Source organism: Zootoca vivipara, chromosome 15 (assembly GCF_963506605.1).
Source record: "Zootoca vivipara chromosome 15, rZooViv1.1, whole genome shotgun sequence".
In the NCBI taxonomy this organism is placed as follows: domain Eukaryota; kingdom Metazoa; phylum Chordata; class Lepidosauria; order Squamata; family Lacertidae; genus Zootoca; species Zootoca vivipara.
Window position 1 is genome coordinate 3,632,891 of NC_083290.1, and position 26,332 is coordinate 3,659,222.

Here is a 26,332-nt window from a genome sequence, read left to right on the forward strand (position 1 = left end):
CAGGAGCCTGCAGAGGTAGCTGTTCCGACGTCGCTTCTGCTTGCGCAGCCCCGTCTCGCTGGCTGGACGGGATCCGCCCAGGGACCGGGAGATCCGGGAGGAGGAGCCGGGATCTAGCGCGCCCGCGCGGTTGGAAAGTGACTGCGGCGGCGGCAGCGGTGGTGTGGCGCACCTTGGCCAAGCCTGCCCGTGCGCCCCTCTCCAAAGCTTTGTGCCGTGCGCCCTGAGCGCACAATGGACGGGGCCGCCGCCGTCTCCAACTGCGGAGCCCTGCAGGGTGCCGTCGCCCGAGCCGCTGCCGCCGTCGAGGATCCCGGCGCGGGCAGGCGGCGGAAAAGCCCCGGTCTCGGCCATGCCGCCTTCCCCTCGCCTGCCGGAGCCGGGCTAGGAGGCAGCCCCGAAGCCATGGAGCTAGGTAGTTGCGTGGCTGCTGGCCTTTCTCTCTCGCTTCCAGCTACTCGGAGTAGACCCCTTTGGAATGAACGGAGGGGCCCAGTTGGTCGCGGCTGTTCATTTTGGGGGGTTCTGCACTGGTTTTCTTAAGCCTCCTTTCCTGCCAAGGAGCGCATTTGTAAGAAATCAATCTTTTAGCGAGGGCAACACGCACACTTTTGAACTCGCCTCCTACTTCTCTCTTTTCAGAGCCTGGAAAAAAAAGTCTTTAAGGAAGCCCACCCAGATGTGTAGTCAGTGGACGCATGTTTTAAGTTTATCGTCTATTTTAACTCTCTTCTGGGTATTTTAAATAGCTCCTTTTAACTGTACAATGTTATTGTTCTTTTTGTGTGTGTGAACCGTTTTGAGGTGTGTGTGGTGTACACACACACATACACACACACCATCAAGCAGTTTTATGAAATTAATAAAAATGAATAGAGAAGGTTCTGGTTTGAACCCTGTGCCCACTTAGTGGCCTTCCAGGCATGGCCAAACTTGGCCCTCCAGCTGTTTTGGGACTACAATTCCCATCATCCCTGACCACTGGCCCTGTTAGCTAGGGATCATGGGAGTTGTAGTCCCAAAACACTTGGAGGGCCAAGTTTGGCCATGCCTGCAGGCTTAAGCAAAGGCAGGTGTCTCTCTCGCTCAGTCTCTCCATCCCTGGAATATGGGCTCGAACCTCCACGCTTCCAGCTTAAAGGATCATGGGTGGGAAAGTCTAGGACTCAGCAGCAGAGCATCTTTCTGGAAAGTAAAAGGACCCAGGTTCATTTTCCAGCATCTCCAGATAGGGCTGGGAATTCGCCTCTCCCTGTAGCCCCGGAGAGCAGCTGCCAATCAGTGTGGGCAGTATTGAGCTAGTTGGGCCCAATGGTGTGACCCTATATAAGGCAGCTTCCAGTGTGTGTCTGCCCAGGACCGAAGAATGCTGCTGCCAGTCAGAGTGGGCCGTATAGGGCTGGATGGATACATACAGGTCTTTGCCTTCTCAGTATTGCCTCTCTTTGCTTAAACAGGGCCGGTGACCATCTGCGGAGAACTGAGTGTGTTGCACGGGGGGTTCCTGCTAGCTTCCAGCATATGCCACCCCAAACCCCTGTCGGAGTTGACCAAGTCCGACTGGCCCCAAGTGGGGAAGCCCATCATCGATGCCCTGGAAGAAATCTGCACGTCCCATTCGTCCTACCCTCCCGAGCCCGGCGCCTGGAAGAGGAAAGCCGCCGTGGTCCTCTGGTCTAAGATCCTCCTCTCGTCACCGTCCGTCTCCGCCAACCAGAGGTGGAAGGAAGATGTCTTCTTCTCGGCCAGCAGCATGATCCCAGAGATCAACCACACTGTCCTCTTTGAGCTCTTCAAGGCTGTCAACGCCCCACGGCTGTTTGCCCAGCTGCTGCTGGTGTTGCCGGAACACGTCTGCCGGAAGGAGCTGGAGACCTTTGTGGGGTATGTGGCCAGCGAGACTTCCCTGGCCGACGTCTCGTTCTTCTTGGACGTCTGGTGGGAAATTCTGAAGCATAAGGAGGGGCAGGAGGACAGGCTGGTGCTGCTCTTCCGCTCGGTGTCCCACCAGTACCTCTCGGAGCCTGACGAGGCGGGGCAGCCCCCCAAGAGATTCAAGAGTGATGCCCCTTCTTTGCTAGGTTCCTCTGTGGCCGCTGGCGTCCTCCCGATCTTGACTGAAGGGTTGAAGCTCATCAAGGAGCGCGTTGACCCGGCCAGGATGAAATGCTACGCTCTCGCCAACCTGGCAGATGTGCTGTCTGGGTCGCTCGCGGCGCAGCGCGAGGCGGACTCACTGCCAGTCCAGGCTTATTTGGAGAAGATCTCCTCTGTGGTAACTCTCTGGAGCAGCGACCGCGATAGTCCATACGGCAAGCAGGAACTGGGCGAGCAGGTGAAGGAGGCAGAGAGGAGCACCAGCTTGCTGAATGCCGTGAGGCCGCCGGGTGAAGCGCTGCCCGTCGATGTGGGCTTCCTCCGGGCCTTGCTGGAGGAGTGGTCCCCTGCTCTGCAGGAGCTGCTCAACGACCCCCAGCAGATCTGCTACGAGAGCTACCGGCTCCTGGAGGCCCTGGCCTCTCTCGAGAAGAAGCTGGCAGGCTGCTCCAAGCAGGAAGACCACAACAGAGACGCCGCGCAGGAGATGTCGGCGCTCGGTGACCTTATCGCAGGCTTCTTGAAGAAAGTGAGCCCTGAGTTGTGGGGCAAGAGCTCCGGTGGTGACCTCCTGCCTTCGGTGGCCATGGTGGTCATCGAGAAGAAGATGGACAGGCACCAAGAGATGTGCTCCCTTTTTGCTTCGGAGAAAAGCTGGGCGTTCACAGACGACTGGGTCGCTTGCCTCGTTCGGAACAAAGACCTGTTCAAGGAACCAGAGCTGGTCTCGAAATTGCTGGAGACGGTGGCATCTGCCGACTCCTCCGGGAAGCAGGAGCAACAAGCCACGGTGGCGAGGGTCCTGCTTGAGTGCTACACGGACCTTTCCTTGCCGGATAAGAACAAAGTGATTTCGGGCGTCTTGGCTGCTTGGGGAAGACAGGGCCTCTCCAGGGTGTCGCAGGCTTTCTCCGAGGGGTTCCAGGAGGACCTCAACGTGGCCTTCAACCAGATCATCCAGAGCGCTTCCGGAGAAGGCTTGAAGAAGGCTGTGGCTTCCGTTTCCCGGCTGGTCGTCCTCAACCCGGAGGCGACCATCAAGAAAATGAGCAACTTAGCTGTGGCCAATCTGGGGACGCACCAGTTCTTGGCGGAGATCCTGTGTTCCTTCCCGGCTCTGAGCTTCCGAGAGACTCCGGACTCGGAGGAAGCACCCATCAGCCTGCTGCTGGGGTGCCTGAAAGAAGCCGTCTGGGACCGCCTCTCGTCGCCCAAGGAGAAGGAGCAATTCCTGGAGTTCTTGGTTTATCTCTTACAGCCAAGCGGAGCGAGCCCTCTCCTCTCCCCGGCAGAGGTGACGCAGGCCCTCGTCCTCCCTTTCCTGAAGGCGGGCTCCCCTTGCGTCGAGCTGTGCTTGCAGATCCTCAACAAAGTCTTGAAAGTGCCGCTGCCCCCCAAGGAGGGCAGCTGGCTCCACACCTGCCACCCCTTCCCGCTCCTCTTCTGCCTCTGCAAGCTCCTCAACGGCTTTGCCCAGTACTGGCACGAGCCGCAAGACCAGCACAGCTGCCCCTTGGAAGCCAAGGACTTGGTGGCCGCCAACCTAGCTCAGCTCTGCGACGCCCTCTTGGCGCAGAAGGACTCCCTCTCGCCCGAGCTGTGGGCGCAGTCGGTGGCTTGGCTCCACAAGAAGGTGGCGGCATTAGACTGGACTGTCGGCCTCCGGCTGAAGAGCATCTACGGGGAGCACTTCAAGAACGAGGTGCCGGCCACGCTCTTTGAGGTTTGCAAGCTCCCAGAGGGCGAGTGGACGTCCTGCCCGCTCCCGAATTACGGCGCGGGCAGCGGCCTGCTGGCATGGATGGAGTGCTGCTGCGTCTCTGCCGCCATGCGGGAGCAGATGCTGGCGCTGCTGACGGTCAACGTGGACAACCCCGAGGAGGTCAACCTCTTCAGCAAAGGCTTCCTGGTGGCCCTCGTCCAGGTCTTCCCTTGGTGCAGCCACAGCGAGTGGCGGGGGCTGGTAGGCGTGGTGCAGAGCCTCCTAGATCGGGAAGTGCTGTACGTGCCTTATTCGCTGGAGTACGTCCAGTTCCTGCCCTTGCTGAACTTCCGCCCGTTTGCCTACCACCTCCAGTTCTCGGTGCTTCTCTTGAGGGCCTTCCAGTTCCTCTGCGGCGCCAGTGGTTCCACCTGGCTTCCAGCGGAGGCGTGGAAGCACGTGGCCCGGCTGTACTGCCTCGCCGTCTCCGACCTGCTGGGCTTGGTCAAGGGCATCGCCCGGAATCAGTGCCACCCGGCCCAGGAGAAGACCAGCGTGACGCGAGAGCTGTCCTTCGTCTACGTCCAGCTCTTCTGCCACGCCCTCCACGTGGCCGCCATGCTGCCGGATGACAGCACGGGCGAGCCCCTCCTCCTCCTCTCCCTGGAGATCCTCTCGCAGTACGAGATGCTCTACGACGCCGACGAGTCCCTTGGCAGCGCCCTGAGGAAAGCCAACGAGAGGCACTTCCTGGAGTCCATCGCGGAGAACGTCACCAACAAGGAGCTGCGGACGATGCTCATGCAGAAGCTCCGCAAGCTGTGAAGCCGGCTGCGGCTCGAGAACTGGGGAGCAGGCCGCGGGATCTGTGCGGAGTTAAAAAGGTGCCTTCTGAACCTCAGGACCGTGGTTCGTTTTGCAGGTGTCTCCCCAAAGGAGGAGGGTGGGAGATTTGGAACCTCTATAATAAACCCTTTTATCAATTTCCTTGTCGGTGGTTTTCGCAACCAGCTAACCGGTATTTACTTATTTGTGGAAATAGTTTTATGCTGCCATTTCATAAATACACATATCAAAGTGGTTTACAGCAAGGAAAACGTAAAACGTGTATTGTGAAAGCACAAAAAAAGCTTTAAAACGAGCACCAGCAAACCGTTGTGGAACGGCGCACTCTTACCTGCATTTTGTTGTTTAGTCGTTTAGTCGTGTCCGACTCTTCGTGACCCCATGGACCAGAGCACGCCAGGCACTCCTGTCTTGCACTGCCTCCCGCAGTTTGGTCAAACTCATGTTCGTAGCTTCGAGAACACTGTCCAACCATCTCGTCCTCTGTCGTCCCCTTCTCCTTGTGCCCTCCATCTTTCCCAGCATCAGGGTCTTTTCCAGGGAGTCTTCTCTTCTCATGAGGTGGCCAAAGTATTGGAGCCTCAGCTTCACGATCTGTCCTTCCAGGGAGCACTCAGGGCTGATTTCCTTAAGAATGGATAGGTTTGATCTTCTTGCAGTCCATGGGACTCTCAAGAGTCTCCTCCAGCACCATAAATCAAAAGCATCAATTCTTCTCTTACCTGCATAGTCCTGGTGGAATTGAAAAAATTTCAGCAGGTGCTTAAAAGTTGGCAGAGAAGGTACCTGCTGAGTCTCCAGTGGCAGAGAGTTCCACAGGACTGGGCCCATGGCACTGAAAGCTGCTGCTGTCAAATGAGACTCGCCGACTTGGGGGATGACCCACAACACTCCTGCAGATGACCTCTGTGGTCGAGATGGGATATAAGCATTTTGGCAATCCCTGTTTGTTGTTATTTTGTGCTTACTAGAGTGTATCTCCTACTAAATTCAACTCAGACTCCTGAAACTGAAGCACTTTAGTCACATCCTTTAATTTCAGTGGGTTTACTCAGAGTAGGGCAAATGTTGGATGCAGCTTGTTGTTACCACTTCATTTATCAATCGCCTTTTACATAGGTCTCAAGGTGATTTTATAGACTTAACACTGAAAGAGCTCAAAAAGTTTTGAAATCTGTGGCTAGTATGCAGCATTAACCATGCGCAGAGCAAACCCAGTGAAATTAACGGACGTGGCTTGACGTGGGCCCATTAATTTATCTGTTCCGCAACCCACTGCAAACCCTGCTGAGAGATTTTGCAGAGTGAGCTATCTCTGGAGCCTGGAGGAGAAACTTTCTAGCAGAACGCAGTGACCTGTTGGTGGTCTCTCTTGTAACAGCAAAATAATGATTATCCTAAAATGGTTAGGCCCCCAGTATTCCCCTCTGCACCACATCATTTAACAGCAAAAGCCCCTGCAAGGAGCACAAAGGGTTTTAACAGATGAGTTGTCCAGGCATTCTTTGCAAAAGTTGAGGGAGCGCTGAACCAAAGCATTGCCACAAAAAGTGGTCAAAAAGGAAATGCCAGTCTCTTAATGCCCTTTTGCCAATCGGTGGCACCTGGGCACTAAATTTGAAGGGTTCCTTGTATTTGCACTCTCTTATTTGGGCCGGATCTTTAAGGCTTGTCCTTCACCTCCCTAGTTCTGCTTTTAGGTTTTTAATCAGTTGTCTGTTACACTTGATTTTAGTGTTTTACTAAATCCTTAACCTGCAGAGCTCCGTGGTTCAAAAGAAGGAGTCTTTGAACAGAGACCAGGGTGATCTCCCGATTCCCTGATTGGTCCAAGGCAAACATGGGGCCAGAAAGGAGGAGGAGCTAATCAAGCTCTGTTATCAGGCGTGGGGGAACGTTTGGCCCTCCATGTGTTGCTGAACTACAAATCCCATCAGGCCTTTTGGAAGTTGCAATTCAGCAAGATCCGGGAGGGCCATGCAGGCTCCTAACCACTTTAGTTCATATTAATGCTTGGAATTGCTACAGAGCAAGGTGGTGCCCCCCTCCCCTTAACAGTGATGTCACTAGTGTGTCTCATGGCCAGGGGCATGATGGGAACTGTAGTCCAGAAACTTCTGTCTGGCACCCGGTTCTGGGAGGCCGTGCTAACATCACTCCTTCCTACAGAACAGCCTAATAAATCAAAGGGAAACAAATGGGAGAGAAACAAAAGCAGTGTTTGAAATTCAGGTATATGAGCTAGGCCCCAAATGGCTCCTTGAATGTCACCAAAATGGTTGCCATTTTAGGGCAAGACGGCTCTAAAGTTTTAATTTTTATTGACCGATTGCAATTATCATTTAAACATCTGGCTAGTTCCATGACTGCAAGAAGATCAAACCTATCCATTCTTAAGGAAATCCGCCCTGAGTGCTCACTGGAAGGACAGATCGTGAAGCTGAGGCTCCAATACTTTGGCCACCTCATGAGAAGAGAAGACTCCCTGGAAAAGACCCTGATGTTGGGAAAGATGGAGGGCACTAGGAGAAGGGGACGACAGAGGACGAGATGGTTGGACAGTGTTCTCGAAGCTACGAACATGAGTTTGACCAAACTGCGGGAGGCAGTGCAAGACAGGAGTGCCTGGCGTGCTATGGTCCATGGGTTCACAAAGAGTCGGACACGACTAAACAACAATAACAACAAAGTTCAGATGACAACACTGAGCTAGGTTAAGAGCGTTGAGAACTTAAGATATGTCACCTTATCCAGGGACAATCCACATACATATCGGCCGATTCAGACCTCTTTTTCTTAATGGACCATTCATAACATAGGGATATTCTTCACAGCTGTGAACAGGGCGGTGGGGTGGGGTCAGTGAAGACAAGCGACAATCCTATATAATAAAGTCCCTGTGTCTCTGCATCCAGATTCCCTGTGTCCCGTTTTCCGCGCTACTGAGCATGTGCCCCAGGGACACAGGGATTGGACGCAAAGACTGCACGCACACGCACACACACGCTCTCCCCACCCCACCCCTCTGCCCTGCACTGGCTCAATAAGCAGTTAAAACAGGCCACCAGGTGGAAGGCAGGAGCAGGCAGCAAGGCCCCTAAGCAGGGCAGGCCCTCTTTCAACGTGCCCAAGGGCCTGAGGAGGAAGCCGGGGCGACCAAAAAATTGAGGCCCCGGCTTCTCCTCACTAACAGGCCCGAAATTGAGGCCCAAACAGTGCAAGCAACCGGGAGACCCCCGCTGGGCCGGAACGGCCAGGAAAGGCGCGGGGAGGCCACCGAATGCTCAGCGCCAACCGCGGGACCCTCAGAAAGCGCCGGGGTGGGCGCAAGCCCCCCGGACGGCAAAGCTCCCTCCCAGACGCAGCAGGCAACTGAAAAACAGCCGCGGAGGCCAACAAAAGTAGCGGGAGCCACCCCCACCCCCTCCGAAAAACTGGGCGTATATCCCGGAGCAGCCGCCCAGGCCATCCAGGAGCCAGAATTCGGCCACTGGGCCCTGGCAGCAGCAGCGCTATTGACGGGGAAAAATTAGGAACCAAACGGCAGGCGCAAAAAGCGCGCGAAAACAGGGTGGGGAGGGATCCGCACCCCAAACAAGCTTCGGAGGGGGTAAAGGAAGAAATACCCCCCGCACCCCCCAGCCGAGCCCGGGCTGTAAAGGTAAAAAAAGGGGGGGGACTTTGACTTGGGGTTTGGGAAAGGGGGGGGAATTAGGGATAAATTAAGGATCAAAGGGAGGGGGGAGGAACAATCAATTAGACAAGGAATAAAAGCCCCCCACGCGCCGGTGCCACCGAAAAAGATCGAATGTTCTAGCGCCCGTTTATTAAACGGGCTGAATGGCACTAGTTGACTATAATGTCATTCACTGCTTCCGCTCAAGCTGCACAGAAGGAGCATTTGGGTTCCTGAAATTTGTTCAGCTAAAATATAACGGATAGAATTCTACAGGATGGGGTACCAGTGTGTGAAAACACAGGAGTCAGCAAACTTTTTTCAGCAGGGGGCCAGTCCACTGTCCCTCAGACCTTGTGGGGACTGGACTATATTTTGAAGGGGAAAAGTGGACAAATTCTTGTGCCCCACAAATAACCCAGAGATGCGTTTTAAATAAAAGCACACATTCTACTCATATAAAAACACGCTGATTCCCGGACCATGCACGGGACGGATTGAGAAGGCGATTGGGCCGGATCCGGCCCCCGGGCCTTAGTCTGCCTACCCATGGTCAAGATCCAGTGATCCCCAGGCATGCATCTCCAGGCTGTGGAGACATCGGGCACCATCCTGGCACCTAGGTATCTTCACTCGGTCACAAAATACACCTGGCTTATTTCAAGCACTGAACAAGAGCCGTCAATTCAAATTTCTCAACAGGTTATCTTTTATTTGTCTGCTTTCAAATATATATATATATATGATATATATATATATATACACACACACCAGGCCTGTAGTCTTGCAGGAGAAAACGGTGAATCCAGTGACGTAAAACCATTTAATATGGAGTCTCTCTTTCTTCCTTCCTCACCCATTTCTGCAGGGTTGTGTCACAGTGAGAGGAGACTTGTCCTCGAGAGTTGCTTGACGCTTGTCCCCCCAAAGAGTAGTGTGTAAACGCTGAAAGTGGTTATAAGGTTTTGGGCAGCTCCTAGGCACTTGTTTGTGATCTTTTGGGGAGCCCAAAACCCGTAGAATCCTCTGGTTATGAGGGACGCAGTGAATACTTATTTACAGTACATTCCTTTCTGGTTTTGGCAATATAACATTGAACGTTCCCCAGGGAGGAAAATAGGCTTCCGTCAGTCTCGCTGCTGCCAATTCCACCGGGCAACTTCAAAAGCCATTCTTAAGATGTTTGGCACATCTAACCCCGGCTCGTAGCATCATTCGGAAGTCAAAAGACAGCATTTAAATATTGTAGAACAGGGATGGAGTGTAGAACAGGGATGGAGTCTGCTGTTCTCTCAACCTCTTATCGTATCCCTGGCATAATGATTTTCCTTTCAAAGAAAAATAACACTCAAGAATGTGTTCCGCTGCAGGAGACATACCGTAAAAGTACAGCAAAACTTGTGTGTCTCCTCTGGAGCAGATATTGTAAACCAGTGAGTTGGCTTCTTGAAGGAGGGGAAAGAAAAATCTCTCTTAGGATTTGTGCAATTTCAGAGACATTTGAGGGCTGTTCCCCATCCTGTTTTACACAAGGCACCTTATTGGTCTCCAGAAAAAGAAAAATAATAAAGGAAAGTCTGGGAAATAAAGGCACAGTCAGAGATTCTGGCAGGGGTGGGCTACATGGGGGCTCTCTGGATGTCAGACAATAGTTCCCTTCATCCATGAAAAGGACTGAGATTTGAGGTTTCGGAGTGACCCTACAGTGAGGAAAAGCGACAGCATTTGGGGACGAGGGTTTAGTTTAGGAAGTAAAAAAGGAGGGTTGAATGAGGTAGAGGGGGAAATAACCTCCCTATCTTCTGTTCTCCACAATGCATATAGTGTGGAGAACGGTAGATACGAGAGGAAGAATACCTCCCAAATACAGTGGTACCTCGGTTTTCGAGCGTCTTGGAGGCTGAACATTGCGGTTTTCGAACGCCGAAAACCCAAAAGTAATTGCTTCTGTTTTTGAATGCTTTTCGGGAGTTGAATGGCTTCTGGGGACTCCCCCCCCCTCCAATATTCTCCATTGACGTTGCAGACCACCCTTTGTGCCTCGGGTTGTCAAACGTTTCGGAAGTCGAACGGTCTTCTGGAATGGATTACGTTCTACAACCGGGGTATCACTTTACTAGAATCCCATGGGGACATCTAATGAAGCTGAGAGCTGGAAAACTGAGCGGAAGGAACTTCACCCAACACTGCTACGGAATTCGCCCCCCCTAAGTTGTCGCGAGGGCGGCCATCTTGGTTGTCTTTGAAAGGGAATGAGGCAGTTGTGGAGGATAAAGTTTATCGCTGGCTGCTAGGCAGGGCTGGTGCCCCAACACTGTCGAGGGTAGTAAGAAGTCACTGAATTTGTCAGTTCCTAGGAATTGCAAGTGGGGAAGAGTGTTTCTGTTGCGCTCGGGCCCCGTTTGGGGGCACCTGTTGGCCACTGCGAGAACAGGAGATTGGGCTAGGTGGGCCCGATCCTGCAGGGCGCTTCTGATGACGTTTAGGGAAGAGGAGACACCGGTTTGTTAAGAAGTTGTAGCCGCATCAATCCGAAGGCTGTTCCAATGTGGTACTTGCAAAGGAGTTCCGGAAAGATCAGACATAAACAAGGAGGTAGAAAAAAAATACCAGCTGCTTCTTGGCTAAGCTGAGCAGGGTCTAGAGCATGCATCCCCAAACTTTGGCCCTCCAGATGTTTTAGACTACAATTCCCATCTTCCCCGACCACTGGTCCTGTTAGCTAGGGATCATGGGAGTTGTAGGCCAAAACATCTGGAGGGCCGCAGTTTGGGGATGCCTGGTCTAGAGACACACACACACCAGCTTGTGATTTCATTGCCCCTCTGTCCCCCCACCCCCAGCTTGACCAGAAAGAAAATGGGTACAAGAAGTGATGGGGGGGGAAACACCCCCGTAGGAAAATGGATTGCACTAGTGATGGGGACATCAAACACTGCTGGATTCCAACTCCCAGAAGCCAGTGTGGCCAATGGCCAGGGGAATGATGGGAGTTGTAGTCCAGCCCCGTCTGGCAGGCCACACTTTTCATAGAATTGTAGAGCTGGAAGGGACGACGGGTCATCTAGTCGAACCCCCTGCAATGCAGGGTGTTTTTTTTTTGCTTGAACCCCCGACTCTGAGATTAAGAGTCTCATGCTCTACCACCCGAACTACCCCTGGGTTAGAACCAAGCCCCACCTGTGGCAGACTTCTTGTATTCCAAACAGAGAGCCGCCGTCGATGTGGAGCCAGGTGCGAATTGCGTGCGGAAGCTTCACCCCTGTGTGATGCTGGCACGGGGATTTTAGGCCGACCCCTGCAGGGTCTCGACAAAAATACTCGTTTTACAGACAGGACAAGCTTGCCCTAAAGAAACAGCAACACATTTGATTTGGCCCCGAGACCGGGTCACAAGAGGGGGCAATCCCCGCACCAACCTCCAGCTGCCTGGTCACACACACCCCACACACACCAAATATGATGACCAGACTGCCCAATGCCCCGCTTTCTTTCCCAGCATAGAATCCATACCCTCCACCCCATTTTTACAGCTCAGGGAGTGGGTGGAAAGACAGCTTGATTTTGCCAAACCAGCACTTGGGTCCCAAGCCCACGATTCGAGTCCTGGGGCGAAACAGTTCACAGTCCTCCCATGCGGAAAATGTACTCTGGGTTATCTGCCCCACCCAGCCTTCTTCACTTCAGCAGTATAATTTGGAGGGGGGGGTTGGAATCATTTTCTTGCTCCTATTCAGAGCATGACTTGGGAAGAAATGAACCCTTGATTTCACAGAAGCCACCAAGAAACCGACAGTCGGCATATCCAGTGCCCCTTTCTGCCCACCCTTTTGTCCCAAGAGAGGCCAGCGCTGGCAGGGGGCCGGATCCTGGCACTCTGCCCCCCCACGCTGCAAACTGGAAGCAGCTTCCAGGAGTCCCAGCCCGTTTTGAGCACCTTGGGTGGCCGGATCCAGCAGCACTCTTCTGGCGGTAGACTCCTCAGAACAGGACAAAACAAAAAGCAACAACCCCGCCTTGCTCGCAACCGGATTTCGCCCAGGGGCCACCGGCAGAAGTCGTTGCCTGTCACTCCTGGGCATGAGAGGTCTCTCCCCGAGAGGCTGGTGCAGAAAGTCGGGGGGCAGGCAGGACCCAGCCGACAGGGAGCAGGTCTCAGGCCGCCATTATCTGGCTCGGTCCGGGGCAGGCGGGGCGCTGTACAGCCTCAGGGCCTTGCGGCAAATGAGGGCGAACCAGTAGAGCTGAGGGGCGATGAGTAGGGCGTTGGCCACGTTGCAGTGGAAGGGGATGTGGAAAGGCACTTTGTAGATGGGGAGACCCGCCTGGCGGCCGTAGGCCCAGTACATGAAGGGGAAGAGGACAATGCGGCACAGGAAGAAGGTCACCAGGACGAGGACGCCGTTCACCTTGTGCAAGGTCGAATCCTGCATTTTCAGCTGGGGGAGAGAAAGCCGAATAAAGCGGGAGGTGAAAACAGTTATATACAGCTATTTAAACAACAACATCCAGAAAACCCTAGAGCTGTGGAAATTATTTATTATTAATAATCCTAATCAGACTGGGTCGTCCCAGCCACTCTGGGTGGCTTCCAACAAATTATAAAACCATACACCATATTTCCTTGCCTACAAAGGTCCGTATAGTTAAAGCTATGGTTTTCCCAGTAGTGATGTATGGAAGTGAGAGCTGGACCATAAAGAAGGCTGATCGCCGAAAAATTGATGCTTTTGAATTATGGTGCTGGAGGAGACTCTTGAGAGTCCCATGGACTGCAAGAAGATCAAACCTATCCATTCTTAAGGAAATCAGCCGTGAGTGCTCACTGGAAGGACAGATCCTGAAGCTGAGGCTCCAATACTTTGGCCACCTCATGAGAAGAGAAGAATCCTTGGAAAAGACCCTGATGTTGGGAAAGATTGAGGGCACTAGGAGAAGGGGACGACAGGGGACGAGATGGTTGGACAGTGTTCTCAAAGCTACGAACATGAGTTTGACCAAACTGCGGGAGGCAGTGCAAGACAGGAATGCCTGGCGTGCTATGGTCCATGGGGTCACGAAGAGTCGGACACGACTAAACGACTAAACAACAACAAAAAGAAAAAGGTATGGGACCCCCGAGTGTCTGAGGAAGCCTGGGGTTTTGGTTTTACCTGCAACAGGATCTTGCCCAACGATACAAAGGGGGTGCTCAGCTCAGCCGTGTAGATACAGCCGACGAAGAAGTCTCCCAGCTCACCTCTAAAGTGCTGTGGACAAAAGCAGTGGAGAGAATTTTAGGGATTGGTGTGTGTGTGTGTGTGTGTGTGTGCAAGCGGCTTGCAACCCGTCAACCCTAAGCGGCTCTTTCCGGCGTTGGTGAGGAGCAGTAGGGAATGCTTCCCAGTCTGAGGGCCGCATTCCCTTCTGGGCAGCCTCCCGGGGGCCTGCACGGACAGCTCTTAAGATATCACAGCCATATTTTGCCATTCTTCGGGTGCTGTTTCAAACAGAATTTTGCACGATGGTTCCCAAATCAAGGAGCCCTTCTATGCTTGGATATAATCCAAGCAAAGGCTCCTCATGAGGCCGGAGGAACATTGCCCGGCCGTGAAGCATGAAGGCCGCTCCTTGCAAGGCCCTTTCCACCTGGCCTAGCGCACCTGCCCTACTATGTTAAATATGTATTCTGTAGTTGACCTCCTTTGTAATGTTTTATTTTGAAATCTTTAAGATAATATTTTAGTTTTCTGTTATGTTGCTTTGACTGTATATTCTATACAGTGGCACCTCTGTTTATTAATGCTTCATGTGCCAGAGGCATGCACGGAGGCGCCATTAGCGAAATTGCGCCACAGGATAAGAACGGTTTCTGGTTACAAACAGACCTCCGGAATGGATCCAGTTCTTAACCAGAGGTAGCACTGCATTTTACTTTCTTCAGATTGTTTTATTTATGTTTTATTGATTGAATGTGCTGTAAACTGCTTTGAGAGGGATGCGGGTGGCGCTGTGGGTTAAACCACAGAGCCTAGGGCTTGCCGATCAAAAGGTCGGCGGTTCGAATCCCCGCAACGAGGCGAGTTCCCATTGCTTGGTCCCAGCTCCTGCCAACCTAGCAGTTCGAAAGCACGTCAAAGTGTAAGTAGATAAATAGGTACCACTCCGGCGGGAAGGTAAACGGCGTTTCCGTGCGCTGCTCTGGTTCGCCAGAAGCGGCTTAGTCATGCTGGCCACATGACCTGGAAGCTATACGCCAGCTCCTTCGGCCAATAACGCGAGATGAGCGCCGCAACCCCAGAGTCGGTCACGACTGGACCTAATGGTCAGGGGTCCCTTTACCTTTACCTAAACTGCTTTGTTTTTTTTCTTTAAAATATAAAGCTGTATAGAAATTTTGAAAATAACCGGGCACCGTTGCGAATCAAGATGGCAGGCTGGACCTTTCAAGGCGGCACTGATTTTAACCAAATTTTTCACGTGGGCCCCAAGATCAAGGAGCAGGCTTTCGACTGCCTTTGGATACCTCTGGTCGCCATTTTGAATCAAGATGGCGGGCCAAAACCTCCGATTTTGTATCATAGATACAAGGCTGCTCGTTAATCATGGCAATTCCAGACACATCCCGGGAAGTTTCCACACTTGCGCCTGCACGGGTGGGCATCTCCCAGCGAGCATGGCGGAGCACCCACAGGTAACACCCAGAATGTGCCAAACTCCTTGAGAAAACCGAAGTGCTCTCACCGTAGCCACCGGCGTGAGGACGATGAGAATGAAAAGGTGGTGTGTGACCATCAGCCTCTCCCTCTGCAGGAAGCTGTGGACGCTGGCCAGAGAATACTTTGGGTGGGCCTCCCCTTTCTCCTCGCCTTTGTGCCAGTGGCAGAGGTACATGACATAGATGTCATAGGCCATGTAGGAGACCACGACCCACATGTACTCACGCGCAATCCAGTGCCTGTTTGGGGAGGAGAAGGAAAGGTGGGTTAAGGGTGGACCTGGAAATCCCTAATTTCGCATGCCTCGTTTCGAATGTGAAGCCTGCATTCCGAGAATAATAATAATAGGTTTATACTTCAGATTGTGCCAATGCTAGTCCTGTGCGCAGCAGGGTCGTTGAAGCTAAGGGACACCGCGAACCCGGGTCCCTTGTTCTCAATGGGTCTACTCTGAGTAGGACTCAGTCAGATACCACGGGGGTTGAGATTTTAGATTCAACATTTGGCAAAAGCTCCCCCCCCCCGTTTCCATTCCAGCTGACTGTCATAAGCACTACCGCTGCATTCTAAGAATTGGTTTGCGAGTTTGCTTTCACTCCTCTTCCCTCCCCATCCCTTTTTCCTCTTGTGTCGTGTCTAAGATTGCAAGGCTCCAGGCAGGTGCTGCCTTGGGGGTGGGGGTGGGCACCGTTCTTGCATTCAGACTGCCTCCACACAAGGAAGCACAGTGTGGTATCCTGGTTAATATCCACTAAAAGGGCTCATCCTCCTCCACGAAGTTGTTTTTTATTTTATTTTTAATGGTGGAATCTGAAGCTTCCGGTCTTCAAGGGCGGAGAGAGGTACTTTGTTTTGTTTTGGTCCCTTGATGCAATTCATTCTGCAAAGCTTGCAGTTAATTATGCAACGCCTGCCTCGTCAAAATTGCCTGTTGCAAAAGTGGTGACATTTCCCCCTACTTTTCTGGGGCAGAGTTTTGCACAACTTGGGGTGAGTTCAGCCAACACAATACGCAACCCCTTTAGAAAATAATTCATACGCAGCAGTCTCTCCGGCAAAAGAGAAGCATTCCTAGTCCTCGTGATTTTTTATTTTTTATTTTAAAGCGGCAGGGTGCCATTGGTGCACACGGCATGGCATTTAAAGTTGAGCAGCTGAGTGTAGGTCTCAGGGAGGAGAAAATGAAAGGAGGGTATGGAGACAATAGGTGCCAGATATGTTAATTTGGGTGGGTGGGGGAGAACAGAGTGAAGGTTTTTTTTGGGGGGGGCAGATCTGTGACCCTCATGTTGGACTCCAACTCCCATCATCACTGACAACTGGCTGTGCGAGATGCTGTGGCTGTTGTTGTCTGGAGTGAGCCAGCTGTAAATCACACTGAGCCAGTTGGAATTAACTCTTTGTGAGCAAAACCACGATCTGCACAAGAGTGTCAGGCTTAAAAAGCACAGCAACTCATTTCCGATAGGTCCTGCCGCCATGAAGTTATTGCAGACAGAGGGTCCCCGCCTCCCCACAGACATCTATGTCCCTTCCTCTCCAGGATTTTTTCCAAGCAACCGTGAATGGGAGACCATATAACACCAGTCCTGAAAGACCTACATTGGCTTTCCGAGCACAATTCAAAGTGTTGCTGCTGACTTTTAAAGTCCTAAATGGCCTCGGCCCAGTAGACCTGAAGGAGCGTCTCCACCCCCATCGTTCAGCTCAGACACTGAGATCCAGCTCCAAGGAGGGCCTTCTGGCGGTTCCCTCCCTGCGAGAAACGAAGTTACAGGGAACCAAGCAGAGGGCCTTCTCGGTGTTGGCGCCCGCCCTGTGGAACGCCCTCCCATCAGACGTCAAGGAAATAAACAACTATCTGGCTTTTTGAAGACATCTGAAGGCAGCCCTGTTTAGGGAAGTTTTTTATGTTTGGTCGTGTTTTTAATATTCTGTTGGGAGCCACCCAGAGTGGCTGGAGAAACCCAGCCAGATGGGCGGGGTATGTAAATAAATAATTATAATAATAATAAATTCTTCAGAGACTGCGCCTGCACGTCCCCAATCTCTCCTCTGCCCTTTTCATGCCTCTTCTGGTTCTGGGAGATAAGTGTGGAGTGGAGCTTGTTGCAGACTTTTCACCAGCCATCTCTGTCTTTTAGCCTCCTGCATCCCACTCCCCTGCTTTAGCTTCTGCCTCTGTTTCTGCACTTCTCTCTGCCACAGATTCTACCAACTCACTAAGGTCTATTACCTCTTTAGCTTCCAACCCTTCCTCTTCCTAGTCTTCTCCCTCTGATCACTCATCCTTGTCACACCACCAACCTCCAGGCTCTGAGCCTTAGTGGTTCCCCAGCTGGTTCCTCCCATCATTCCTCTGCGTCCAGCCAGTCCAGGACAGCTATCTACACTGAACCCCTGCCTGAAACCCCGGAGAGCTGCTGCCAGCCAGTGTAGGCAGTACTGATCTAGATGGACAGCTTCCTATGAGGAGCATTGCCAGCCTCCAAGCGCTTCCTGCAACTCAGGGGCGTCCGAGTCAGAGAATCTGCACTCCAGGTCTGGATCCGGGTCTCAGCAACAAAGGAAGCTGCCTTTGTAGAGTCAGACCACGGGGTCCATCAGACTTAGTATTGTCTGCACTGGCTGGCAGCAGCTGTCCAGGATTTCAGGCAGGCAGTCTCAACCTGATCTACCTGGCAATGTAGGTTGAACCTGGGACCTTCTGCAGGCAGAGCAGATTCTCTCTAGGCTAAGGCACTCTCCTCATCACAACACAACCTAATTCCAATCTGGATGGGGGTTGGACTAGATGACCCCTGGGAGCCCATCCATTCTATGGTTCCATGAAATATGTCAAACCCAGCAGCAAGGGCTGCTTGATCTCAAGGCAGCCCCGATCACCACACACCTTTGTTCGGAAGCATGCCTCTCTGGGATTTGTTCAGGAGGAAGAGGCTTGCAATCCAAGCATCCTTATCTCTCGCAGGTGAAAGTCCTCTGATAAGCGCAGGTGAAAATCTGCACACCTGGCTTCAGTTTACAAGCCCGCGGGCCTCTCTTTAGTTACCTGTCGTGCACGACATCCTTGCAGCTGAAGATGACAATGATCCCCGAAAGAGTGGCCATCGTGGCCTGGACAGACGACACCAGCCTAGGGAGAAAACAATGGTCAGCGAGGGAAATGTTTGTACACTGTAGCTGGGCTCCAGCTCCCATCATTCCCCTTGACCATGGACTTTGCCAGCAGGGGCTGATGGGAATTGGAGTCAATGAACATCTGGAGGGGCTAGATCTGCAGAATTCTAGAACTTAGGGGGTGCCTAAAATTACGCACAGGGTGAAGAAAGTGGACACAGAGGTGTTTTTGTGACCCTCGGGGGTCCCGCCCAACTCTACAATTCCAGGATTCTGCGACAGGAAGTCGCAGCTTATCATTTGAACTTTGGGGTGGGGCGGGGAAAACGCTCCGCCACAAAGAGTTTCAAACTGAAATGGGCAAGGTCACTACGTCCCGAGAGAGACAGTAAATACCCTTAAATCAATAACCAGGGGTTTCCCTTTCTCGTATTTATATATATGTTCTCTGGCAGGATCATGCCGTTGGTTGAGCTTGGCCTTCTGTCGGGTCATCAGTTTGCATCTCGGTCCTCCTGGGAGACCTGGGAGCCAAGAGGAGAATACGATGGCCAATTTCCAGAGTATTTTGAATGGTAGGGGGCTTTTACTAGTGGGCCCCTAGCCACGGGGTATCCCCCCCCCCAAATACCTCCAAGGATTTCCTGGACATTGAAATGTTAAAAAGGAAGTTTCGGGTGCGAATTAGCGGGGGGACAGAAATGTCCAGAAAGGGTGAAAATCATGAATTGTCTAATCTCCAAGGGAGTGGAGGGTGATTCTTTTGGGCAAGGGGGGGGGCGTTCTCCCCACCAGAAGATGGCAAAAGGAGCCTGGCTGCCAAGCATCCTGTTCTGACAGTGGCCAAGTGGAAGCCTCCAAGGAGGATTTGAGAACCACAGCAACCAGAGTTTGTGATTCCCAGCAACTGGGATTCAGAGGTAGACTGTGCCTGGCCATGGAGGGAAAACATAGCCACCATGGCTGGTGACCATTACAGGGGGTTGGACTAGATGACCCCTGGGGTTCCTTCGAACTCTACAATTCCATGATAGCCTCATCGATCATGAATTTGCACAATCCTCTCTGAAAGCCATCTAAGTTTGTGGCCATCCCTGCCTCCTGCGGGAGGGAGTTCCACAGTTTAGCTCTGCGCTGCCTGAGTTCTTTTATCTGCCCTGAATCTCCCGGCCTTCAGCTCCATTGGCTGGCCACGGGTTCGAATTTTACAAGAGGCAAGAAAAGCTTTGTAATTCAGCTTCCTGCCAGGATGCAGGTAACTCAACCAAATCTGGGTCTGGTGTGAATGGGTTAGTCAACCTGCTCTTGATGCAGAAACACCTGGGTCTTCTGAGGAGGTTCCCTGCTGCAACTCTGCAGGGGTTGCTGCTCCAGGCTCCCCTCGCTCAAAATCAAGAAGTGCATTCCCAGACCAGAAACAAATTGTTTGTGTCATTGAAGGCTCCCGCAGGGCCAAACTGCTATTTTGCATAGGAGGCTGCCCGGCGCATCTCTGGGTGATACCCTGGGATTTATTTATTTTTAGCGTGCAGTCAGACATAAAAAACTACTGACCCCTAAGGAGAAGCTGCCACTGATACAGGATGTAAGCAAGGAGCAAAATATGCTTCTGTCTGTAATGATTGTATTAAAAATTATAACTGGGTGCCTGATGGGGCATTTGTACAGTTGGGAAATCTGCTTTAAAACAAAACGCCGAGTCCCTGTTCTGCTCCTCTGCAGGATCAGCCACTCCTCTCAACCTGCTGTGACTGGTTCTCTCTCGCTCCAAACGTCAGGGAATTGCCTGCCCTAGGATGAGGCTGCCCGCTGCACCCCTGCATGAATCCCTGCTCCAGGATTCCCATTTCTCAATACAAAAGCACTTCCAAATTAGCATCCTGGGACAATATAGAGGGGTTGGTGTGCTCCTTTCGTGGAGAAGAGCCTTTGATCTTGGACACTCCGTCTGTTAAAGGGATGTACGAGTCGAGTGTGCCCTGAAGTTCAATATCGAAAGTCTTTTGATGTTTAAAGAGCATTGCGCATCTCAAGCACGCGGTCTACGATTTGGTTTGGGAAGCTCTGCTTTCAAGAGTGTGGTGGAAGCTTTGTGATGAAGACACAGGAATTCTCCCCTCCCAGACCAGCCCTGAGCTGATTCTTCAAAGGGTTTTCTTTTCAGTTGAGGAGGCACCAGCCATCAGGACTGATCGGTCAGTTGCAACCGCTTCTAACTCTGAATTCCTCCAGGGGGGTAACCATTCCACACCCCAGTCAGAGGCTAGCGTGACGCTGTGCTTAGTGTGTTGGGGTCAAGCACGCAAGGCCTGCGTTCAAATCCCGCCACCTTGAAATTCACCAAGTGGCCTCCAACGACCCAAGAGGGCAGATTCAGTCGGGACAATAGCTTGTGTCCAGGGGCGGGGAAGGCTTTTCAGCCTTGAGGGCCGCATTCCCTTCGGAGCAAGCTTCCGGGGGCCATGTTCCACTGGTTGGCGGAGCCAGGAGCAAAAGTGGGCGGAGCAACACATATAAATATTACACACACCTCTGCCCTCTCTCCAAGCATGAGGCATGGTCAAAGACACCTGATAGCCAGGTAACAAATAGGGTGTGTGGCCTAGGTAGACTTCCCAGAGCCAGGCAGAGGGGCCTGGAGGGCACCCCACACGTAGCATGGACAATACTGAGCTAGATAGAATCACAGAGTTGTAAGTGAGCCCAAGCGTCACTCATTCCAACCCTCTGCAATGCAGGAATCTCAGCTAAAGCATCTATGACAGGTTTTGGGGAAGTTTTTAATGTTTGATGTTTTATTGCATTTCTAATATTTTGTTGGAAGCCACCCAGTGTGGCTGGGGAAACCATATATTTATACATATTATTTATATAATATATTATTATTATTATTATTATTATTATTATTATTATTATTATGGCCATCCAACCTCTGCTTAAAAACCTCCAAGGAAGGAGAGGCCAGAACTTCCCGAGGGGAGGCTGGCGCAAAGCACCATCCTGTGTAAATTGGGGCAGAGACTTGGCCAAAGTACCGTGCCCATAGTGGCAGAGCATCTGCTTGGCATGCAGAAGGTCCTGGATTCAACCCCCAGCATCTCCAGACATGGTTGGGTAACGCTCCCTGCCAGGGAATCCTGGACAGCCAGCAGCAGCGAGTGTCAATAATACGGAGGAGGGTGAACCCAACAGCCTGACTACGTAGAAGACTCTGTTCTTGTGTAATCGTGAGGGTCATGGCACTTTTCCTGCGAACTCGTAGCCGCCTCTGCAGGAAAATAAACACCCAAACCCATTTCGCAAGCTACTCTCCTTTTGTCCCCAACTAGGATGGTGGAGAGAGAGTGGAATCAAATTTGCAGGTGACGCCAAGCCGGGAAGGGTAGCCAATGCCATAGAAGACAGAATTGGGATTCCAGGTTACCTCAGTAGACAGGAGAACTGGGCCAAAACTAGCATGGATTTCAATAGGGACGCTTAGGCAGGAAGAGGCAGCTCCACAAATATAAGGTGGGGGCACACCTGGCTGGCCAGGAGGACATGTGAAAAGGATCTAGGGGTCTTAGTGGACCACAAGCTGGACATGAGTCCACTGTGAAACAGGCAGAGGGCCTTCTCGGTAGTGGCACCCGCCCTGTGGAATGCAGATGTCAAAGAGAACAACTACCAGACTTTTAGAAGACATCTGAAGGCAGCCCTCTTTAGGGAAGCTTTTAATGTTCGGCAGACTACCGCATTTTAATATTTTGTTGGAACCAGCCAGATGGGCGGGGTATAAATATATTATTATTATTATTATTATTATTATTATTATTATTACTGTGTGACACAGCGGCAAAAAAGGCTAATGCTATTCTTGACTGCATCAACAGAAGTCTAGTGTCCAGATGAAGGTAAGGAATAAAGGTAAAAGTAAAGGGACCCCTGACCATTAGGTCCAGTCGCGGACGACTATGAGGTCGTGGCGCTCATCTCGCATTATTGGCCAAGGGAGCCGGCGTACAGCATCCAGGTCATGTGGCCAGCATGACAAAGCCGCTTCTGGCGAACCAGAGCAGCGCACGGAAACGGCGTTTACCTTCCCACCGGAGCGGTCCCTATTTATCTACTTGCACTTTGAGGTGCTTTCAAACTGCTAGGTTGGCAGGAGCTGGGACTAAGCAACGGGAGCTCACCCCGTCACGGGGATTCAAACCGCCAACCTTCTGATCGGCAAGCCCTAGGCTCTGTGGTTTAACCCACAGCACCACCCGCGTCCCTGAAGGGAAGGAATAGTACCGCTTTATTCTGCCTTGGTCAGACCACACCTGGAACACTGTGTCTAGTTCTGGGCGCCCCAACTTAAGAAGGATATTGACAAGCTGGAATGTGTGCAGAGCAGGGAGACAATGATTATCATGGGTGTGGAAACTAAGCCTGATGGGGAATGCTTGGTGAAGCTGGGTCTATTTAGCCTGGAAAAGAGGAGACTGAGAGGAGATATGATAGCCATCTTCAAATATCTCAAGGGCTGTCAGATGGAATAAGCCTGTTTTCTCCTGTTCTGGAAGGTAGGACTCAAACCAGTGGCTTCAAGTTTCAAGAAAGGAGATTCCGACTAAACATTAGGAAGAACTTTCTGACGGCAGGAGCTGTTTGGCAGTGGAACGGACTCCCTAAGCAGAGACCATCTGCCACAGATGCTTGAGCTGAGATTCCTGCATTGCAGGGGGTTGGACTAGATGACCATTGGGATCCCTTCCAACTCCATGAAATGTCTGTCCTACCAATAAACATAAGCCTTTCTTTGGGGATCTGGCTTCGGAACAATCTTGCTTCTCTTTTCCTGTTCCTTGGCAACATTTCCACCCCAACTTTTCACCAGAAAGAGCTGTTCCCAAGTTTCCCAAATAACCTACTGAGCATTCCATACCTAAAACTTCCTGCCATCTTTCCTATGACTCCGATGACTGAATTTGTACAAACACGGATCCTCCCCCTCTGGTTCCTAAATTGCAATTATATCATTATATGATTTTTATTTATTTTTTTAGCAAGAAAAAAGTGCCACGAGGAGATTCACTCGCTCAACATATGCAGCCTTATACAGAGCAAAACCATCCGTAAATTTGACTCAGTATTGCCTACACTGACTGGCAGCCCCTCTCTAGAGTTTCAGGGGGCCCTACCGCATGCACTGGCCAGCAGCAGCTCTCTGGGATTTCAGACAGCGAGACTTTCCCAGCCCTGACAGGAAATGCTGTTGGTGATTGAACCTGCAGCATTCTGCATGCCCAGCATGCAAGCTCAGTATTGACTGCACTGACTGGCAGCAGCTCTCCAGAGTTTCAGGCAGCCCTACCCAGAGATGCTGGGGGTTGAACTTGGGACTTTCTGCATGCAAAGCAGATGCTCTGTTGCTGAGCAACAGGAGCCATTCCCTGTGGCTCCCTAAGGATAGATAGTCTCTTGCCTGCCTCACAATCTTCTCTTTCATCTGGACAGGAATGTCCCTGCCTAATCTCTGCCCTGCCCTTAAACTCGTGTTGAAAGCCTTTGCCCTGCCCTTAAACCAGCGTTGCTGTTCTTAGGGAGGCAGGGGTAGACTTAAGGGGTCCTATTCCCTCCCCTGCAAGCCCCTCTGCATTCCCCAAACAGAAGAGGCAAAAAAGCAAAACTAGATTAATTGCATTTGCAAACTATATATCCGGACTGAGGAACCTGGTGTTCTTCAGATGCTGTTGGATTGCAACTCCCAGCAGACAGCAGGCCCAATGGTTAGGGACAACGGAGGAGTCCAACAACATCAGGGGGGGGGCCCTCCAACTTCCCCCGAAACCGCTATAAAAATGGGATCCTTTTAAAGGGTCGAACTGGCGCCGTTTGCCTTTTCCCAAAGCCCGCCCGCCCGAGGAATCCTGTGCAGCTCGTAAGCAGCCGGCTTTGCTCTTTAAAGCAACAGGCATCCAAGCTTGGATGGAGAAGAGGTTTCTGAAAGTTCGCGCCAGCTGCTTGCTTTCCCTCGATCCCGGCAACGGAGACCTGGATCCCTCCAGCCTGGGGAGGGAGAGGGAGAAAGAGACAAAGACCCCGCCCGCCGTCTAAGGGTAGAATCCAATTCACATGGAAGTTAATATATCGCAGTGAGGCTCGTTGAGGCCGGCGGGTCTACTCCGAGTCCGAGTCGGGCTTACGCCGGATCCGACCCGGGCTTCCCGCGCCTCCAGAACTTTGCGCCGGCTTTTGATTCAACTCCATCCGGTTGCATAAGAGGATCCGGGTGGAATGCCTTCCCTTTTTTTCCCTCCTCCCTCCGCCTCTCCCGCCCCTCCGGCTTCCCCCTCGGTCTCCCTCCCTCTTCCCCCTCGGTGCCAGCCGGTACCTGCCGCTGAGGACGATCCGGTCCTTGAGGCTCCATGCCGGCGCCAGCCAGCGCAGGGTGCGGACGGAGGACTGCGAAAAGTCCCGGGAAGAAGAGAGCTCCGAGAGCCAGCGTCTGCCACATCCCGTTTCCCGTCGTCTCCCCGCGAGCCCTTCCCTCCCTGGCTGCCGGCCCGCCCGGGGATCTGCTCCGGGGACAAGAAGAGGCGCTCCCCCAACGGGACGCCCGCCTCGAACGCCGTGTTTGTCAACAGCAGGCCGGGCGGCAGGCGGCGGCGGCGAAAGAGGAGGTGGAGCTGCTGCTGCCGCCGCCGTCGTCGGGCGGGAGAGATAGTGAGAGTGATGGAAGGGGCGGGAGGTGGGCCGCCTTCTGCAGCAGCAGCGGCCGGCCCTTCCCTCCCCCCTGAGCCGGCAGGAGCGTCAATGTGGGGTGCAGGGGAGGTCAAGGAGGAGGATCCTGTGTGTCGTCCGTCCCCTCGAAATAAAATAAATAAATAAATCTAATCTCCCGCCCCTGCGGGACTTGAACCCTTTGCAAGATCGGTTGCCTCCCCCGCCGCACCGACGACTGATGGAACGCTGGCTGCCTGAACGTTCCGCGCGATGGAACGCTCGGCGGCCGCAACGTTCCCAAACCCCGCCGCGCGAACGTTCCAGCGTTCCACGCTTTGAAGAAGTTGCCCGCTCCCCCAACCGCTGGAGGCGTGGCCATAAAGTTCGCGGAACCCGCGTGGGCTGGCCGCCGAGACTTCCGAGCGTTCCACCCGCTTCGAAGGGTTCGGCCCCCCCCCTGTTGTCGCGAACAACTCGGTTCCCTTTCCTCCTCCGCTAATTAGGGTCAGGAAAGGGGGGTGGGTGGGTGTTTGTTTGGTGCATAATAAGGAAGAGGCGCCTCTGATGTTGGACAAACTGGTTTGTAGGCTTATTCAGTTTATTTTTAAATGAATCGCCCGCCTGCCCGGCAGGCAACAAGAGCCTCCCTCCAACCTGGCGTGTTTTAGTTTCGTTTTTAAAAAGAAGGATGGCTAAGATGTACTTAAAAGGAAAAAAAAATACAGGAAAGGGGAGGTTTTTCCAGCCCGAGGGCCGCATTCCCTCATGTTGGCGGGGGCGGGCCAGGACAATGGTGGGTGTGGCTAGGGGCAAAAGGGGGTGGAGTGTTGGATGTGACTCTTAGAGGTGTCTGCATTTCAGCAAAGCAAAGTTCTCTATGTTATAAGAATTTTAAGGTCTTAGATATGTAATAAATGTTCATAAATATACCAAGCAAACACGTACATAAATATATAAACCCTATACGGCTTGGGACCCTCATACCTACGGGACCGCCTCTCCTGGTATGCCCCCGCGGAGGACCTTAAGGTCCACAAACAACAATATTCAGGAGATCCTGAGCCATAAGGTTGGCCTCTACTAGGGCCAGGCCCTTTTTAGTATTGGCCCCAACTTGGTGGAATACTCTTTCACAGGAGACCAGGGCCCTGCGGGATTTGTTATCTTCCCGCAGGGCCTGCAAGACAGAGCAGTTCCGCCTGGCCTTTGGGTTGGACTTAGTCTGACCCCTGTGTTTTCCTCCCTCATGGCTTGGATTTATGGACTACTTAAAATGAGGCTGCTTTTTAAATTTTAATACTGTACTTTAATCTGTATTTTAATTAATTGCTTTTTATGTTTTATTGTAATTTTATTGGTGTGAGCCGCCCTGAGCCCGGTTTTAACTGGGGAGGGCGGGGTATAAAATAAATAAATAAATAAATAAAATGTCTGAAACCCCACAGAAGTCCTGAAACCATTTTGTCCCTCCCAAATTGACCTCAAAAAGGCTGTATATTG

General features: G+C 52.2%; 2 protein-coding genes across 2 annotated transcripts; one reads left to right on the forward strand and one right to left on the reverse strand.

Annotated features, from left to right (window-relative positions):
* Positions 1–108: 108 nt before the first annotated feature.
* On the forward strand, positions 109–4,780 carry GEMIN4 (gem nuclear organelle associated protein 4). The gene is made up of 2 exons (XM_035139935.2): positions 109–415; positions 1,458–4,780. Exons 1-2 carry the CDS (start codon positions 235–237, stop codon positions 4,622–4,624), a joined length of 3,348 nt encoding a protein of 1,115 aa, XP_034995826.2. The 5' UTR covers positions 109–234; the 3' UTR covers positions 4,625–4,780.
* Positions 4,781–11,343: 6,563 nt separating this feature from the next.
* On the reverse strand, positions 11,344–24,762 carry TLCD3A (TLC domain containing 3A). The gene is given in 6 exon segments (XM_035139769.2): positions 11,344–12,760; positions 13,475–13,570; positions 15,045–15,258; positions 18,072–18,155; positions 24,501–24,568; positions 24,570–24,762. Coding segments are annotated over 6 exon segments (789 nt in total). The 5' UTR covers positions 24,624–24,762; the 3' UTR covers positions 11,344–12,487.
* Between the last annotated feature and the right edge of the window lie 1,570 nt (positions 24,763–26,332).